The 16,000-nt window shown below is 42.3% G+C and overlaps 1 protein-coding gene across 1 annotated transcript in view; it reads left to right on the top strand.

Annotated features, from left to right (window-relative positions):
• The window catches only part of SLC9A4 (solute carrier family 9 member A4), a 31,020-nt gene extending 24,657 nt beyond the window's left edge, over positions 1-6,363 (top strand). The window contains exons 9-10 of the mRNA XM_054076705.1: positions 3,349-3,445; positions 5,416-6,363. Coding sequence (XP_053932680.1) covers positions 3,349-3,445; positions 5,416-5,562 — 244 coding nt within the window. The 3' untranslated portion in view covers positions 5,563-6,363. The remainder of the gene's footprint in view (positions 1-3,348; positions 3,446-5,415) is intronic.
• The last annotated feature ends 9,637 nt before the right edge of the window (positions 6,364-16,000 follow it).

The raw sequence follows: 16,000 nt of genomic DNA, 5'->3' as shown, positions 1-16,000 counted from the left end.
CAGTACAGGACAAAAAAAATAAAGTGCCATGTTGTCATTTGTAGTGGTGCAGTTGTGCAAGACGTGTGCCTGATGAATATTACTTCCTTCACAGGACTGGTGAAAATTAGTGGAGAGTTTGCAAAGTTCAAAACTTTAGATATAATATATAAAAATAATCTTACAAGGTTTGCGGAAGGCATTTTGTCTCCTTCATGTATCAACTATCCTCATGTCTAAAGAAGAAAGGGATACTAATTCCAGAGACACAGTCAGTTTTCATGGCATATTATCATCTAAATTTTTTCTTTGCAAATATTATCTCCTGTGCTGTGCTTTGCTGTAACATGCTGAAAGTTTCAAAGAGAACAAAGAAATAAGTTTCAATAAGGATAGCTTTATGAGTTTGGCAGCCTACCAAACTTGTTTGGCATTTTTTTAAAGTCCTTTTTCGTGTATATTGCAAAATGTACAAACAATCTGTTCTTTACTACCATGCCTGTGCATTGTTATCAGTTGGGTAGGTTAATATCTAATCCCATGAAAACAATACACATTTTTTTATTTGTGCTCAAGAACAATACAGACTATATTTATGCTCTTTGTTCTCTTGCTATCCCAGCTCAGCTGAAACTCAGGGAATTTTATTTAAGTCACTTTAAGAGCAAAACAATAAGCCTTTAAATGACTTAGAACCACTTCTGTGCTGGTATGTGGAGGGAGTCAGGTATGCAACTGGAAAAGTAAAGAGATGATGTCTTCCCATCAAGTTCTTCTCGCTGTTTCCCCTATTTATTCCAATGGTAAGGCATAAAGACCCTGTGGAGACATTCAGTGAAGTGCAGACCACACAGACAGTTATTCCCTGTGATGTCAAAGTCACTTGTATCAATGGTGGCAGTTTGATTTGCATTACACAAATAAGCTAACCCTGCATTTTATAGATGAGTACCTGTTGACAGGCTAGATTACCACCAGTCCCCAGGGCCTGTGCTGGTGTTTGCTTTCCTAGGTGTACTTAGGGTTTGTCTGTTGTCCAAAGGGACAGCAGCCAGGGGCTGCTGACAGCAGAAAGACTTGTTTCCCTGCTGTGGGAATTAGCATACATAGGCTGTCCCACAGCCTGCAACATGACAAATCCAGTATGGAATAAAGGCACATTACACCTAAAACTGGAAAGTTGGTGGGATCTGTGGATCCTCTCAGTGTTATCCAGAGGGCTGAAAGCACATGGTACACCAGCCAACAAACCAGCCAGCCAATGAAACCACCCAGCTGGCCTGGAATTGGGTGATGATGATAGTCCTTTTTCCCCTGCAGGTAGACACCTAACTTTGTTGTTGTTGCTGCTGTTGAGAATTGATTAACATCAATTACACATTTGTTAGGAAGGATTTGTCAGAGGCAAATAAAATTTCTGGTCAAACCCAGAAATGGAGTCCTTTTCTTTCACTCTGGCTTGCCAGTCGTTTAGTGGCAGCCTCATGGGTCTTTCATGCCTCAGGCAGATTCTTAATCTGTTACCCCAGCCCTATGCATTGATCTCTTCTCTCTGGGAACCAGTGATAGGACCTGAGGGAATGGCAGGAAGATGTGCCAGGAGAAATTTAGATTGGATATTAAGAAAACATTCTTCAGTCAGGGTGGTGAAACACTGGAACAGCCTTCCCAGGGAACTAGTCATGGCATCAGGATGTTTTCAAGAAGCATTTGGACAACACCCTCAGACACATGATGTGAATGTTGGGGTTGTCCTATGCAGGAACAAGAGTTAAACTTGATAATCCTCTGGGTGCCTTCCAACTCAGGATATTCTATGACTCTATGATTTCTACTTTATGAAAAAAATGGCAAATTTGGTCTGATGCAGAATGAAAACACATTCCAAAACCTTGAAATATATTAAGGATTAATTATTATATTCCAGGGACTTCGGGTAGAGCCAGGCCATCAGTGCCCACAGTTCACTTGATAGTAGGAAGCAGTAAAATGTATAATCCAGGCAGCTCGTGATGTTCCTACAATTATAGCAAAAAAAAAGGTGGTAATCTTCTTAAACTAGCTGCAATTGCAAATTCCAACCTTTTCTCTGTTTTTACAGCATAATCTTAGTTTATCTTGAATCTACTTTCTTTTGCCCTTAAAATTTTAAAATTTATTTTAGAGGTAGTACAAATAAATGCACACAAAGTTCTGGCAATACTGTACATTGGTCATAATCAGTTCTTTAGTCACACAATTAACAGGTAACACCTTAAGGACATTGCTTAGCTGAGAACAGTGATTTTTTTTTTTTTTTTAAAAAAAGAAACAAGAAAGCAAAATGGAGAAAGGCAAAAACCAGCAACAACAAGATGAACTCAGACTGATTCATCGTGGATGATTACTATCTGATTCCCTTTCTTTTCTTGGGAATTAAGCTGAATGCTAACTCTCACACATTTGGACTGATCTAGCAAAACCAGCTAACATTTCACAGCAGTCCTTGTCCATTGTTTTGCTGGTGAAGAGGTCAGGCAGCTACAAGTGTCTGTGAGCTTCTTGTCCCAGTTTGTTAAAAATACAAAGATGACTATCTCTTTTAGGCAGTTCTTTTATTTTAAGTGGAGAAACAAGCTTAGTACCTAGGAAACCCTGTACATTCTCCTAACCACAGTGCAAATATCCCAAGCTCCTGAATCAATACGTGCTTTATTTCTTAAGGATTTGTTGCATTTTCTCAAAGGAGTTAAACCCAGTAGGACTGCAAGGCCCAGACTATCAGACCATGCTGAATCACAGAATCACAGAATCATAGAATCACTAGGTTGGAAAAGACCCACTGGATCATCGAGTCCAACCATTGCTAACACTCCCTAAACCATGCCCCTCAGCACCTCATCCACCCGTCCCTTAAACCCTCCAGGGAAGGTGACTCAACCACCTCCCTGGGCAGCCTGTGCCAGTGCCCAATGACCCTTTCTGTGAAAAATTTCTTCCTGATGTCCAGAAGAAGAACATATTCAGACAGAGGCAGAAAATTTCAGTACCTCCCGAACATAGAGCTGCTTGCTAACCAAACTAATCCTTAAATATGAACTTCCTGATGCAGCTTTGAGAAAGAAATGGAGAATTTCTGCTGTCAGCTGTATGAAGGCTTAGGGCCCATTATTGACTAGGTAGTATGTGAATAAAGCCCAGGAAAGAGCAAAATCTGTCTTTTTTTTTTTTTTTTAATTCATCTTTCCATGGTTTCATGGTGTCACTTGTGACTGAAAAGTTCTTTATAGTCTTCCGTCCCTAACAGTAAAAATAGATCATGCATCATTTCATGCGAATAGTATTTATCAACTCATTAATATCCTATTTAAACTTCTCTTTTATTTACAGAACTGGCAGCAATCAGCGTGAGCACAGGCTGTCCCCTGCAGAGCTGGAGTCCATGAGAGATGTCCTGGCACATAATCTATATCAAGTGCGACAAAGGGTGCGTAAGTGACCCGCTATCGCACGCTATTTGCAGACCGAAAGCTCTTGTTTGCCCTCCCCATATCGCAGCCACGGTGGGTGGTAGCACCAAGACCAGCCCTGGGCTCACACCGATGGGGTTTATCACAGGAGCTGCACAGGGAAGGAAAGAGGGTGAGGGAGGGGAAAGAGCCCTGGCGTGGAGCTCGCTCCTGGGTGGAAAAATAGCAGTGCAGGGTTTTTTTTCCAGCCTGACGGCAGCGGGGAAAGCCAGGAAAATCCGTGACTGAGCTGTAGAGGTCAGGCTTCCCTCGTTACACAGCTCCTGTGGCTCCGAAACTGCCTTCCCTTGGCTGCCGAGCACCCCGGGGCGGAGGGAGGCTGAGGTCCCGGCTCCCCTCCCGGGGACAGCGGATCCTAGCGGCGTGGGTGGCTTGGGAGAGGCTGGGGGCAAGGATGCGGGGCTTAGTGGGGCTGCCAAGCGCCCATCAGGAGTGAAACACCCCGGTGGAGGTGGGTGGACCAGCCACGGTAAACACTGCGTGGCCCAAAGTCAGCTGAGAGTTGGGCTGCTAAATCCTGGGTCTGTGTGGGAGTCGCAGTTTGCCCTTGTCACAGGAGGAGAAAGGACGAAACAAACAAAAAAAAACAAAACCAAAACCAACTTCCTCCAGAGCTTCACTTTACAGGGTTTTGAGTTTTGTTTTCTTTCTTATTTTCCTCTCCTAAAATGAGGGTGATAAACCCTCAGCGGGGATTTGTTTTGCAGAAGTTTGTACTGATTCTGATGCAGCTCGGTGTATAATATCTACTTAATCTGATCTTGATCTCCAAATATACATCTGAGTGGTAAAGGATATATTGCAGTAACCTTGAAATTCTGCAGATAAGTGGAGATAACTCACATAACACACATTTGCTAGAAAATGCTAGGCCCTACTCTTTTAAATGTGTCATTATTAATATGATATTCATTCCTAATATTGTTTGATTTGCCATAGCCAATTATCCTTATGACATTAATTTCTTATCTTACCAGCAACAACTTGCATATATGGCTGGGTCTCGGGTTACTGAAATGAACTCTGTCTCTTCAGAATCAATTACAGTAACGACTGTTTGCACCAGTCACTTCCTATGTGGTATTGAGAAATGTGCACTGTTGGAAATGAAAAATTGCAAGTAAAATAATGCCGCTTCTAATACTTCACTTTCAACTCTGAAGGCCTGGTAATGCTCTTGCTCACCAGACCAACTTTACAAGGACCCTTACAAGTGAGACTGAGATCAGATTCTGCTTTTTTAAGAGGGCTTGTAAACCAATTTTTGTTCTATAAGGCGGATAATTATTTCCCTCATTTCACATCATGTATGCAATAGATTAGTAATCTTGTCCTTAAAGATGCTCACTTATAGGGTAATGTTAAGGTGTAGTTTGTCCAAGTGTGGAAAGGAAAGAGCTCTGCATCTTGTTCTGGAGATGCACTCTTTTTAACGTAGTCTTCTGCTCTCTGATATATCTGCACCTTGCTTCTTGGATCAGTAATTAGTACCGAGACTCAGTGGTGGGTTACCTCTCTCTTGGGACCTTCCCCAGATCTGTAGCTACCACTTATAGTATGATAATGAGAAGATGAGATGATGAGAAGAGGGATGACCAAGGGAGGACAAGCCCAGAGATACTAACAGCCTTGTAGGTAGTTATATTTTTATGGTGTACTTTGAGAAGGCAAGAGTCTATTAAAAAAGGCATCAAAATGCAGCCCTTGAGGCCCAAAGCTTACAGCTGTGTTTGTGCTTCCTCCCGTCTTGCTTTGTGGCGATGAGGTGAGTGTAAGGCTGCGTTTTTCCATGTGATACCAAAGAGACCTGCAGTGAGTCAGTGGCCACGTTGGGGCAGATATTCCCTTGGCCCCATAACCGACCAGATTATGGTTTATTAACATTGAAAGCACAAAGAACATCAGCTGGGTGTATTTTCTGTTTCAGGCACCAGCATACAACCGACACAATCTGCCTTCCAACACGAATGAGAAACAAGCCCAAGAAATCCTCATCCGTCGGCAGCACAGCCTGCGGCAGAGTTGCAGGAAGGGAAATAGCTTACCTTGGGGTGGACCGGTATCTGTTATGTAAACTACTATTCATGTCAAAAATGACTCTGCTTCTCTGTAAATAAGGAAAGAGACACACACCCATTATTATATGCTTTTTGCAATAATTACAATGGATACTTTCCCCAGTGTCCTCATGGAACGTCTAAGAAGAAAGAGCTTCACGTAGCATGTGGAGAGCAATATTTTTATGTCCTACCTCTATACATTGGTCAGAAATCAGCAACTATGTTTGTAATTAGTAAGATAATGTAACTTGCCTTGTTTTGGCATGTGCAAAACATAGTGTATTGACAAAAGGCCTGATGCAAAGCCCTTGACACTGACAATTTGGGCTCTTGATCAGTAAAAGTAAGATTTGTCTGACCTAAAGTAGGTGTTAGATAGCACAGATATTTACAGCTGAGATAATCACAGTTAAGGAAGAGAAATAAGTTCTTGCTGGGTATGTTGATTTTGTTTAAAGTTGTCATCTGAAATAAGAAAGGTGAATCTTAGAAGAACGTATTTCTCTCCACTGACTCTAAAAAGCTGCTATGGGTGTTATATCAGATACAGATATTTTCACTGGAGCTGGTGTTGAGTTCAACCATCCAAGCTAAGCATTGATCTTATTCACACCTCTCTAAATTTGTCTGTAAAGATGCAGAGGCACAGCAGAAAAAGCATATGACCACCCCTTTTTCTCATCCCACCAAATAAGTGCAAATTGTGGAGGCAATCACGGGCACTGAACATGTTTCTGTCTCCATACACAGGCTAGCACAACAAGTGTACGCTACCTCTCTTTGCCTCAGGGCCCCAGCCAGCCCATCAGACGAAAATCCAGGTAACAAAAGTGCTTTACTCTGTATCCTGCTAAAGCAGTGAAAGTAACTTGGACAGGTGCTCAGTGGATTTAGCACTGCTAAATGAATAGGAGGTGATTCTGCCCCTTTGCTTTGCTCTGATGAGACCCCACTGGGAGTGCTGCTTCTGGCTTTCAAGCTCTCAGCACAGGAAGGACAAGGTCCAGAGGAGGGCCACAGAAATGATCAGAGTGGGTGGAACAGCTCTTCTATGAGGAAAGGCTGAGAGAATTGCAGTTGTTCGGCCTCAAGAAGAGAAGGCTCCAGGGAGACCTTATTGTGGCCTTTCAATGCTGAAAGGGGATTTATAATTAAAATAGAAATTAACTTTTTAGCAGGGCCTGTTGTGATAGGACAAGGGGAAGTGGTTTTAAAACTAACAGAGGGTAGATATAGGGTAGATTCAGACTAGATATAAGGAAGACATTTTTTATGATGAGAGTGGTGAAACACGGGAACAAGCTGCCCAGAGAGGTTGTAGATGCTTCATCACTAGAAACCTTTGAGGCCAGGTTGGGCAAGGCTTTGAGCAACCTGAGCGAGTTGAAGATGTTCCTGCTCATTTCAGGGGGTTGGACTAGATGACCTCTAAAGACCTTGGATCTTCCAATCCAATTTATTCTATGAGTCTATGAGTCTATGAATAGTCCCATGGAAGTCCCTGGGCTCTTTAAATGAGCTACAACCTTCTCTCCTATCTTTTTTTATCTAAGTTGTTCACTATGTTGTTTTATCTATGTCATTACTGCAGCAGTTTCTATGTCATTACTGCAGCAGTTTCCATGTCATTCCAGCACTGCCTCATTTTCTGTTTTTCCCTCTCGCACAAATATTTCTGTGATCCTTGCTGTGGATCACATTCTATTTATCCTGGCCATGAGGGCATTCATGTAAGCCCAAGAAAACAAACTATTTGTTCCCTGCAGTCCCAAAGACACATTTGCATGTGAAATTGTTAAGAGTTGCTGAACCCAAGTCTGCTGCAGCTCATGCCCCCGGGTCCTGCCAGTAGTGAGGCTGAGCAGGTATTCCCAAAAGTAAAGGGACTCTGTGCAGACTACTCTCCATGCCCAGCTCTCTGCAGAGGATGCCTCTCCATGGGACAACTCTACACAGCCGCCTCTCCACAGGGACAATACTGCATAGGGAGGTTAAAGTGAGGGTTGTGGTTGCAGTTAGGGTTACGGTTAGGAGGATTGTCCTGGCAAAAAGTTGAGTGTGGAGAGTTGCTGCAGAGAGTTGTCCTAGACCCTTACCAGTAGGCACCCTGCACCATAATTCAGTGCACACACACACACGGTCAGACACACAGAGAAGCACAGATAAGGCACAGCACTGACGCAAATGCAAACAGCAGTAATGGCCTCATCCTGGCCTCCTTTCTGGCTGGCTGGTGTGATAATCTGTTAGAGGAAAATTATATATATATACACAATATTTGAATTCCCCAGTGGCTGGCCTTAGACACACACTTTGCCCTGTAGCTAGCCCTGGACCTTCCTTCCATCTACCCATTTGGTGGCACTTGTGTGTGTGAGTCCCTGGGAACACAGCCCCACAGCAGTTGCTGGTACTCAGACCTACACAGCTGCACACGTACACATGCACATGCCCATGGCCAGCCACTCTTCAGCCCCAGCCCATGCACTGTAGATCCTTCCAGTAGCTGGTCTTGGACACCCCATTTTCCTCGTATTGGGCTTCTGGATCCCCTGGTCTCCCCTTGCCTTGCACACAGGGACACATTTGTGACAATAGGTCTCTCTGGTACCTGCTCCAGATTATGGCCTTATGAGTAGGCAAACACAGACCCAATGGTCTCTTCAGTCACTGGTCTGGGCCTCCTGACTCCCCTAGCAGTCAACCCGCAGACCCTCTGTTCCAGATGCTCAGTCACTTTAATGCTTGGGTCTTAAGCCTCTTACCCTACTTGATGGCTATGCTGGTTTGATGGTTGCTAGTGACTTTGCAATGACATATGCACCCACACAATATGCATACAGCCCAGTCCCTCCAGATGCTGGCATTCAGGCCTCCATACATGCAGGCACACAGTTTGGGGAGCTGTTCACCCAAGAAAGCAGTCAGAAGGGCAGTTTAATGAGGAAGTAGGAAAGAATGCACTGATGAGGCACAGGGCATTCCTAGACACATGTACTGACCAGCCCCTTTTTACATGAGACCAGCACTTTTTATCCCTTTTTTTCCTCTATTTTCTTGTACTTGTCACTCCCCAAACTATCCTGATCCCTTTAATTCCCTGTCTTTGATTCCTGCCCTAAATATCCCCTCATAAGCTGTGTGTGATCCCAAAATGCTCTCCCCAGACATCTGAATAATGAGTCTTGTACTCTGCCACCTCACTCCATGAGGTGCCCCAGGGAAAGCCTCTCTGTTGGCTCATCATCACGGGTCTCGTCCTACCCATGGGGTTGATCACCCTATGATGGATCAGGAGAGAAGCTCAGGCTCATTCCTCTGGCTAGGGTACTGGGGGCTCTTGTTGTTGCCCTTGTGCCTTGAGGCTCCTCTGTGTTTGTCGAAGTTAGTCTGTAATCATATAACGTAACAAAAAATCCTGTCAGAGTCTGTCACCCTGCAGATGGTCTCTTCTCTCCTACTCCCAGCTTGTTCTCTGTGGACATTTCTGTAGTAATATTTGTATTACTGCATAAAGTTATCAGTCAGTCTCAGGTTTTCATATCTACACAGTAAAATGCAGACCCATCCTCACACACCAAACAAGGAGGCAGAGGTTAGGGATGAAGAAATACTGAAGGAAATGTAGCAGAACATTGTCACAGAAAGCATAGAATTTGGGACACTGGAATGTTTTGCAGGTGCAAAATTATTTTCTTTCTTCCATTTCACTGTGAAGGAGATGAAAGCAAAAGAGATCTGTGCAGGCAAACCACACACCCCCCCCCCCTCCCCCGAGGCTGGGCACTCACAGCTGATGAAGGCAAAACAGAAACCCATAGGATATATTCAGAGGGGAAAAACAGTTATTCAAGGGGATTTTTTTTTCTCTCCCCCCTCCCTTCTCCTCCCCCCTGCTCCATATAGCTGGTTCTTTTATTTTCTGTTTATCAGGACATCATGATGGGGGGGGGGGTGTCTTTCTAAAAGACTAAAGTTTTTCTACGCAGTAGCCTTAGACCTAAAAGCATTTCAGGCACTTCCAAGGGAGCAAGTCCTGCTGTACCAAAGGCACATTATTCCAGTGGGGACAAGAGTGAATCCAGAAGCAGTGAAGGCAGCTACCTTTTTAGTGATAGTTAGGTTTGAATTTTGGCCTCACCTTGTGATTAATCCAAATACACTTCTTGATCCAGCATCTGGCACCATCTTAGGTCCATTGTGTAGCATTCAGACTGCTTTGTACATCTGCAGCAGGAGGAAGCCGCCCTAAACTCCTCTCATAAACTGTGCTAGGGTGAGACGAATTGCACTTGCCAGGAAGTTTGGTTTAGCTTTTATATATAGCATGTGCAGAAAGTTAGTCACTAAGAGGTCAGAAGTGACTACAAATAGATCCTTAAACTGCCTGTCAGCTGTTTCTGCCATTTATACAAATGAATTATTTCTTTGACAGTATATATCATTCATATGTTGTAGCAGTGATGCCCCCAGAGGGCTAAGTAGAAGCCGTTCAAGTGTGAGAATGCCTTTCATATTTTATTTGCTGGTGGTGTGGTATGCCCATATAGCTTAACAGAAGCAGGTTCAACTGTTAAAGAAACCTGTGGCCTTGTACAGTAAAGGCAAGTGCTGGTGCACACTCTTTTACTTTGCACAAACTGTGAAGTAAACATTAGTTTGAATTAATCTAGAAGTTATTTATCTGCAATAACCTGATAAATTTTGACTGGGTGACTATACCGAATACACATGTGCTTTAATTGCAGCAGGATATAGTCTAATTTCATTATTCACGGACCTTTGTGTTTCTCTTCTAAAACCTCCTAGCTTGTTAGGAGCTGTTTCTTGAATTAACTTATTTACTACTGCAGAGTCAGACTACACATGGCTTTAAGGAAAGTAAAGAAGTATATTCTGTATACTGAAGAGAACAAGACAGCCAGTTACTGGCCTATTGCAGGCAAATTTATATTGTGTACTTGTTGCAAAGAAAGCTGGTAGGAGCAGGTCTGACACACCCAATGTAATCAAAGCGCCCTACAGTCAGACTCCTGGTTTCAGGTGAAACTGTTTTCTTCCCAGGTGTTAATCCCAGGTGACTGGTAAACTTGACTTTCGGTGGCATTATAGTCTTCTCCTTGGTCAATTTTTTGTCTCCTGCTGTGGATTTCACAATGCTTTTCAGCCATGGGGCTAGGTAGACTGGATAAATTTTTAGAAAATTGAGAGCTATTATACATAAAGCAGCAATGTGAAGGCTTTGAAGCAGCTCTGTGAGGCACTAAAAGATAGCTGAATGTGAATAATCGCTGGAGTTTCAGGGTGGAGACAAGATCAATAAAATCTTTCAAACATCAGCTTTGGAATGAAAATAAAAATTCAGAGTTATTTTTAGTTCTTGACTGCCCTCTTATTCTATACAAATTGTTTAAAATGCAGTTCCAGGGTTTAAAACCATAATGCATTTTTGTATTGAATATCCTTTAACTCACCTTTACAATAACATGGTGTTTCTCTTTTCTTAAAAATGTCAATTATTTGTCTATTTTCCTTCAGATCACCACAGAGGTGGCTCTGATGCTGCCTTCCCAACCATGTTGAGAACCCATCCCCAGCTACAGCCACTCAAAGAAAGGCACCACTGGGAAGAGCTGATTCCAATGGCACACATGGATAGACAAACGGGCCCATCCAATCTGTCAGGTCGAAGAGGAAACTCAGTCAGCCGGCATCGTTTCACTCGAGCAGGCAATCTATCTGTAAAGCCAAAATCTCGCTTCACTGTGCGAGAAGTAGAGGAGTATGAGTCAGAAGAAGAGACAGAAACGATGGCACCAGCCAGGCCATTAGACATATGAGGAGAAGAGAAGAGCGATGTTTGCATCTCTAGGGCTCTTTGTGCACTGCTGCAGAGAAAATAACAAGGCTCTTATATGAACCAAACCGCAATTTTCCTTTTGGGACCAATGCACTCATTCTTGTATCACTTTCAACTGCTCTATCAAGGTACTTAGTGGTTCGGAGAAGACTCAGATTCTTATCTGTTTATATTAAGCTTTCTTTCCAACAGAACACTGCAGAAAAGAGGGGAACATGATCTTTGTAGAGGTTTGGATGTGAATTTAAATGACAGTAGTAAGGCACATGCAATGCTACATTGCATTGCAGGTGGAATCTGATATTGCCTTCCTGTGTTCTGTACTATGGCCTAAATCCAGAAGAAAGAAACACTGAAGAAACACTTGACACATGAGTGCCCAGACTGGTAACTTCAACCAACTGTCTAGAGCTTTTTGACCTTAGAGTGGTTGAGATATTCCAGGGAAGTGTTAAAAAAAAGGGCATGTTTAGGGCATATAAATGTGACTGAAGATGCCTAACATGGTACTTAAGTCAAAAGGATTCTTCGGTGGTCAATTTCAGCACTTGAGAATCTCTTGGCATCTCAGGTTTTGGCTCTGTAGAAGTGGCTAAATTCAGTTAATGTGATGCTCCATAACTTATGCTACTTCAGACAGTTTCAGCATGTAGACACGTAGCATTCACCTGCAGTTGTTTTGGATGGATACAGGAGGCATACTGGTATGTACAATCCAGAGAGGACTCTTCAGGCAGGAGCGCTGTCAGGATGCCTTATATTTGAAAATGTGGGATGGCAAGAATGTACACAATGTTCTTGTAGTTTAGCAAGTGGGAAGCTTTATTGTAGATTATCTAAACTCTGTTTCCAACTCCCACCTTGCCAGAGGCTGTCCAAATCAGTGGACCACTCATCACACTGGAGTTGGACTAACACTGCAGATAGGGAACAAGAAATTAGAACAAAAGGTAAAGGAAACCCAACTTCATAGCCTACTTGCTAGCATGAAAGAGGGGCCCTCTGTTTTGCTTCCAGCTTTTTGTAGAGCATCTGCCTATATGTTGTACAGAAAAGCATTTGACAAAAAAAAACAACAAACAAACCAAGAAATAATGAGGGAGACATGGATTGGAGCACATGACATCCCAGCCCTCATACTGAGCTGCTTTCCAATTGTCTCTGTGCACCCATACTCCAGTCTCAACAGCGGGTCTCTCTAGTGGTAGGAGAAGCAACAAGTTGTCATCTTGAGTCATTTTGGATGAAGTCTGAAATCACAGACACCTAGTTCCTCTGATGGAGCTCTGCAAAATGGAAGCAGCATTGCCACTGTCATCTGTATCTTGAAACTATAGGTGAGCAGATTTTGTCCAAAGGCATGATTTGAGTCAAAAAAAGTGCATAAACCCATCCTTACAAATATACTGAACTCAAATACAAAGCTGAGAAATGCACCAAGTTAAGTCATGTTTTCAAGTTTCCCTCTCTCTCCTCCACTTAGAGCTTGCTCAACTGTCCATCTCCAGCTCTGTAAATGATGCTGTAAGATTCAGAAATGTAAGAATTAGCCATAGCAGTGCCACGTTTCTATTTATCTTTTTTTATATTACTGTTAAGTGCTTGTACGTCGTTGTCCAGACTTTTAAGTGTAAGTTATGACTTCATCTAGGACAGGTAGCATCTAAATTGACAAATTTGAAACTGCCACCAGAGGAAAAATCAAAAAAGCCCTTTCCCCACCTTTTCTTCTCTTTGCAGCTTTTGTGTTTAGCAGGTCATAATGAATGATCTGTACTGAAATTGTACAAAGCATTATAGAACTTCAGCTCTGTTTCCATTTCCTCATTGTACCACACAAATTATACAATTTCCTTTTATGAAAGCAGTGGCACATTATTAAAAGAGGGTAGTAGCTGGTCTTTGTACTGACACTGAATAAGTAATGAAATACAGTTCTGTACCCGAAAATCAACAAATAAACTCAGTTCCACCAAAAAAAGGAAGTTTAGTTTATAAACAAAAGCCCTGTGCCAGATCTCATTCCTATAGTGAGTTATATTGACATACCATAAATCATAATGAAAACATCATTTTAAGTAAAAGACATCATACAAAATCAGATCTGAGATTGCACTCTAAGCCACCCAGTTGCACGTGAAATTTCATTGAGGGCAGAATCAGTGCCCATGTGATATAGTCCTAAAGGCCACAGAGCTGACATGAGTGCACGAAGCAGGGTGATGGTGGTGTGGGATCTGCTTCTGCATTACAGAGTCTTGAGAGGGTGGGGTCTCCAAAACTGACTGATGAATGCTATGAACTAGAGGCAATCCTTGGGGACAGCAATGAAGAGAAAGTGGAAATCTATGAGGAGGGTAAAAAAGGGATACTGTCTTATCCTCAAAGGGAGGGTCAGAAGAGAGAGATTAAACAGAGAAATTACTGTGAGCTGCAAATTCAGCATTTCCTCTTTAAGAAGATTTAGTCCATGTTGTTTGGGGGAGTTGGGCAGATACAAACTGTGTGAGAGGAGGAAAATTTATGGGATGTCTGAAGTGCCAGGGAAAGGGACTAGATATACAACATGAAAAAGTGGAGTCCATGCAGTTTGGTCCAGGTATGTTCAAAAGGCATGCTTAAAATTGACTCCTAAAGTTTTTATTAAATATTACAAAAGTCTTGGAGCATTTATAAAATTGCCCATTATAAGTAGGAAGTAAAGAGTTCAATTTAATTAAAATAAAAAACCAAGAAAAATAATTCAGTCTTTCTAAAATACAAATAAAATTAGGGCATGGTCACAGTCAAATCTCTCACTTTGATTTCACTCCTAATCTTTCCTCTGATGAAATCATTGAGCCAGATCTTCAGAGAGTGTAAAGCCATAGAAAATCTAGAAGTTAATAGAGCTCTCTCAGCTTTTGCAGTCTATCCCTTCAACCTGTAAAGTCTATTTTTAGTTTTCTTTCCTAGCAATTAGAAAATAGGACCGGAAGAAAATTTCCTTCTGTGCTGTTAGTTGCTCTTAATGGTTTTGCTGGCCATTAGCCAACTAGCAATGCTGCAGATGCCTCTATAAAATACATTCTAATATATGAAGTTGCACTGTTTGTTTTTTTTTCATGGGTATTTCATACTTATGAACAAAAGAGTTCTCCTTAAAGAAGCACATGTGCTATGTTTTACATAGCAATAACTACAGCAATATTTCATTACAAGTAACTTACACTGTGTCTGTAGGCTCTCAGACCTGGTCCATAAAGAAAACTAAAGTGGTTTAGGGCATGAATTTAAATCTACTGTCTCTGTGCACGCTTAAACTTTTCAATTTGGGTCATATTCAAGAACCCTGCGACAATAATTTGTAAAGGTAAGTTAGTTCAAAATCTCCTTTTTTCATTTTAGAGTGGTACAGTGATATTTACTCAGGAATTGTACTCTGGTTTAAGGTGTACTCTGGTTTAAATTGTACTCTGGTTTAAGGTGAATTGGCACAGGAAACTCATGAAGAATTATTATTCAAATTCCAGAGAGAAAATAGGGAGTTTAGACTCCTAGAAGGAAGGAGAACTGTGCAGGACAAGTGAGTTTCTGGAAGGAATAATAAAGAATAGCCTGTATCTTCGACAGCAGAAATAAAACAGAAAATGCACTTGAACAGAACTTGCTAACAAATGAGAAAAATAAGACAATAATAATAACAGTGATATCAAGAAAATATTTTAATAGTAGAAGCAATAATGGTCAAACACATATTGCAGAGAAAGGGAGGAGTCATCAATGGCAATAGCACATTTCGAGCAACCAAAAATACTTTCATGTTTATTGCACAGTGTGATTAACTGTTAGATCCTGTTGTACTTGCTGCAGCTGTTACTCTTCAACGAATATCCCAGGCAAGCAGAAACATGTAGTCAAAGGAGGATCTCTTCCTCAGAGAGTTTACCATCAGGGATGCAGCAGCGAGGGGAGCACCAGCAATCAGGTCATGATAGCAGCTAGCTCAGGAAGTACCCAGGCTGTGACCTCCAGAAATACCATTTGGCAGAGTGCACAGAAAGAAGACATCACTGTAGTCCCTCTTCCAGGTGGTATTGTGCCCACTGGGAATGTCTGCAACTGCGTAATCAGGGCTGCTGCCCTCTGTACAGCACCTCGGGAAACAACATGCTGGCTATGTGTTAATGCCAGCAAGCAGGACTGGGAAGGATGCTACAAAGGACCTAAAAGTAGTTCGTATGTCACATCAGGGGACAACAACCAGGGAAGGAGTGCAGAAGTAGGGGGGCGATTCTTCTCAAACCATTGCTTGAAACTCAAGTGAGTGGAGCAAGCATCTGTCCATCAAAGCCAGAGAGGAGAAGCTGTAATAGTTGGAAAAGAACCAACGCCCTGCCCTGGCAGTAGCTGTAGATTAACTGATTTACCCCTGTGCATGTGAGCCAAGAAAATAGGTGAACTTAAAAGACAAAAGTTAGTTCATTTGTTTTTAGAATAATTAAGGAGGGTTATATGAGATTCAAAAAAGTAGGCCAGGGTTTCAGACTGGAGAGACTGGTAGAGAACCAGTAACTGTGACCACCTTCAGCATAAGAGGGATAGCTCCATGC

The sequence above is a fragment of the Cuculus canorus genome, chromosome 1 (assembly GCF_017976375.1).
Source record: "Cuculus canorus isolate bCucCan1 chromosome 1, bCucCan1.pri, whole genome shotgun sequence".
Taxonomy (NCBI): domain Eukaryota; kingdom Metazoa; phylum Chordata; class Aves; order Cuculiformes; family Cuculidae; genus Cuculus; species Cuculus canorus.
Note: the sequence above shows the minus strand (reverse complement) of the source record. Positions and strands in the feature narration are given on the sequence as shown.